Here is a 3,671-nt window from a genome sequence, read left to right as displayed (position 1 = left end):
TTGTGTTTTCCTTTCTCTTTTTTAAGCTATGTGTATCTTAGTTATGTAGAGATCGAAAGTGTTCTCAGTGTGGTTGTATCATCTTGATGTAATTGTGTGAATCCAATAAAGACTTTCTTTATTAAAAAATGATTTTCCTCATGGCACTCCGACCTCGACTAGGAGATATCACAAGAAGAATGACGAGAAGAAGACATGATGGAGAAATGGCATGAAGAGGAATCGGGAAGACGGGAACTCTCGATGATGACTTCCCTATCATATGAACGTATTTAAAACTAACTTGCAGGAAGAGGAAGAAGGGCAGCAATTTCTATTAGAAGATATGGATGTTTCGAACGTTTTTCATGATATACCCTTGTTCCATAGATTGAATGATTTATTGCTAACCCTTAGCCATGTTGATATGCAACTTGTACTCCGAGTATTCGCTTATTGTTTGCAGCATGATTACTTTTTGTTTGCTTAGGAGATGAAATAGGCACCTAACATGATTATTTGTGACTAGTGTCATATCTGTCTTACTGATTACGTACACAAATTGACCTTACATCTTTGTTTTATTTGACTTGCTTACTTGAGCTTCAATGGTAAACAACATGGTTTAATAGTTCTTTAGTTGGTACTCTGCCTATGTTATAAATAATTTTATTCGGACTCTTCCCGCATTACAAAATTGATTGGAAAGAAGTGGAAGGCATTATCTATTGCTTAGGAGATGAAATCGGCACCTAACATGATTCTTTGTGGCTAGTGTCATATCTGTCTTACTGATTACGTACACAAATTGACCTTACATCTTTGTTTTATTTGACTTGCGTACTTGAGCTTCAATGGTAAACAACATGGTTTAATAGTTCTTTAGTTGGAAATCTGCCTATATTATAAATAATTTTATTCGGACTCTTCCCGGCCGCATTACAAAATTGATTGGAAAGAAGTGGAAGGCATTATCTATTGCTGGCAGAAACCAAACAATGAGTCCTAGATTGATAGATAGATAGATGCCATATACAAATTTATGGCTTATTCGAGAATACAAACATATCATACGTACGCACGTGAGCTAGCAGCTCTCATTCATGACAAGTAGTATAGCTACTTGGTAAACTCGAGAGCGTAAATGTTGCAGAATATGTAGGTTGACCGGAAGGCGCCCGCGAAGCCAGCATCCCTGGCAAGCTTGGCGTACTCCTGCTCCGTCCTGTCCTTCCCACCATTGAAGTTGACAAGCATGATTATATCCATGGTGAAGGAATCCCGTGCAGCTGGAGTCGACTCCGGGGTTTCCGGCAGGACGCTCTGCACGACAATCACCTTCCCCTTGTCCGGGAGAGCTCGGTGGCAGTTCTTCAGGATCTTGATGCAGTCCTCGTCGTTTTGCATATGGAGGATCCACTGCACAAGCATACATGCACGAATTAATTGATGTTGTATTTTATCGACTTATATCGCGAAGCCGAGAAAGTGTTAAAATGAAGAACCATTTAGTTGGACCAGAACGAAGCATTTCAGACTGCTCAGAAATTGCGAAGAGGAAAACTCTTGTATCAGGAAACATACCTTCATAAAAACTGCATCTCCAGTGGGTATGCTATCAAACCAACTTCCAGCTACATGTTCCACGCCTGTACACGAGATCAAAACTTCAGCACAACACTAGTACCACTCGTAGCCACAATCATTTCAGCAAACTTCTGTTCTAGCAGAAACTGTTCGCTGGTTTTTTTTTCATAGTCAACTCAAGTACCAAATAAATTAATGATTACCTGGAAGCGATGGAGCTTCAGAGATGACATGGGACATGTCGAAGTTGATGCCCCTGATGTGCTTGTACCGGTTTGCGATCATCGCCAGGGTGGCACCGGTGCCCCCGCCAACGTCGACAAGCACGCCGACGCCGTCGAACACTTGGGGGACCGACGAGCGATGGCTAGGCTTCAACGGCTAGCGATGTGCGGTGGCCTAAACCGGTGGGGAGCAACCCGACGCTGGCGGTGAGGATCTTGCATTTTTTTTAAGAAATAATACTAAATAGTTAGAATAGAGCAAGAAAAATTAGTATACAATATTTAGAATAGAGTAGGAAAAATGTAGAATAGAATAGAAAAATTAGAAAGTTAAGATAGGAAATTTAGAATATAGTAGATCTAGTTCGAAAATTGGCAATAAGTAGAAAATTAGTATACTTAGGTAGAATATTTAGTATAGTTTGAAAATTTAGGTTAGAATAGTTTGAGGTATTTCGGCAATGTAGAATATTTAAAAAGAAATTGAATATTTAGATAATTTAGTGTTAGAAATACTTAGAAAAATAGATAGAGAAATGTCGAGTAGAGTAGATAATTTAGAAGAATAAGGATATGAAATTTAGAGTAGAGTAGGTATGGTTCGGAAATTAGCTATATATAGAAAATATAGTATAGTCACTGAGGAAATGTAGAGTAGTTGGAAAAGTTCAGATATTTTGGTAATGTAGAGTTAAAATATGTTATTTAATATGATTTAAAAATTTGATATTATTAGACGTAAATATTTTTGTCGATGTAGGAATTGCATATTTGAATTGTTGTGGATGTCATAGTATTATATTTAGATTGGAAGGAGGAAAATATGATTCATTTAGAATTTAGGACAGAGAAATTTAGATACGTATAGAATAGATAATTTAGCATAGAGCATACATAGTTTGTAATTTTTCAATCTTTAGTAGTATGAAGTCCAATTGTTATAAATACGTAGTACAAATATTTCATAGTTGTAGGATATTTAGAATATAAATGGAGTAATTGTTTTTTTAAGCAATACATTTAGAATGATATAGTGTCAACAGAAAGAGTATGTTAATGATGACATTTGATGGTTATGTAGAATAAAAGTGATGAGGTTGAATAGAATTTGTGGTCGTAACTGTTGTATGTTGATTACAATTATTTAACCTGACAGAGTATAGTATGATTGTTGAATCAGGAATGTCGACCATAGTTGGGTTCATGGTTTTCTACAACCCAGGATATGCATTGTGACAGTGGAGTGGATCTGAGTGACTTCCAGTATATGGACACAGAATTATAGAGTTCAGGAGAGATTCGGCGGTCCCAAGTGTTAGGTTGGTTCTATAATCTGCTATAACTTAGTACGACACATCAGTGGTTGGCGGTGAAGGTTATGATTCCTAGATGTCGAGAAACCGCTAGCAGTGGGAGCTCTTGGAGGTTACATGCTCAAAGCAATGACACCAATTTGTGTCACTGGGTTGAGATGTAGTTTTTCCCGCTGTATCCTTGTAGAATCAAGCGATGTTGGATCCACAAAAGTTGGATCTAGCACCGTAGAAGTTGTTGGTGAAAATGTTGTTTATGAGGAGGTGCAGGAGAGTGCAGTTCCAGAAGTACCCATGCAGACCACTGCACTAGTTGAGATACAGACTGCAAGAGAATAACGTAATGATGGAGAAGAAGATCAGGCCATGATGCATGCTGATTAGGGAGAGCATGACGAGGCATTAGTGGACCAGATAGAGGCAAATAACGAAGAGTTCTGCACATTTGTGAAATTAGGTGCAGGAATCCCAGAAGAATGGTCGAATTTTGCTTTGGAGAAGTTGACGGTGAACAATGGACACGAGTCGGCACAGGAGTATGATTCTATTGTGGTGACCAAAGGTCAGA

At 38.2% G+C, this 3,671-nt stretch overlaps 1 protein-coding gene across 1 annotated transcript; it reads right to left on the bottom strand.

Annotated features, from left to right (window-relative positions):
- Positions 1-920: 920 nt before the first annotated feature.
- LOC133900249 (probable inactive methyltransferase Os04g0175900) lies at positions 921-2,983 on the bottom strand. Its single transcript, XM_062341361.1, has 4 exons — positions 2,940-2,983; positions 1,770-1,933; positions 1,564-1,628; positions 921-1,398 (listed from the first exon to the last, which is right to left on the bottom strand). Exons 1-4 carry the CDS (start codon positions 2,981-2,983, stop codon positions 1,099-1,101), a joined length of 573 nt encoding a protein of 190 aa, XP_062197345.1. The 3' UTR covers positions 921-1,098.
- Positions 2,984-3,671: the final 688 nt, after the last annotated feature.

The sequence above is a fragment of the Phragmites australis genome, chromosome 19 (assembly GCF_958298935.1).
Source record: "Phragmites australis chromosome 19, lpPhrAust1.1, whole genome shotgun sequence".
Lineage (NCBI taxonomy): Eukaryota > Viridiplantae > Streptophyta > Magnoliopsida > Poales > Poaceae > Phragmites > Phragmites australis.
Note: the sequence above shows the minus strand (reverse complement) of the source record. Positions and strands in the feature narration are given on the sequence as shown.

Bases quoted from the DNA above. Each gene is read 5' to 3' on its own strand.
- LOC133900249 (XM_062341361.1), bottom strand. From the start codon at position 2,983: ATGGTCGACATTCCTGATTCAACAATCATACTATACTCTGTCAG. The intron at 1,629-1,769 runs GTAATCATTAAT...TCTCGTGTACAG, and splicing joins TGAAGCTCCATCGCTTCCAG to GCGTGGAACATGTAGCTGGA. The intron at 1,399-1,563 runs GTATGTTTCCTG...ATGCTTGTGCAG, and splicing joins GAGATGCAGTTTTTATGAAG to TGGATCCTCCATATGCAAAA.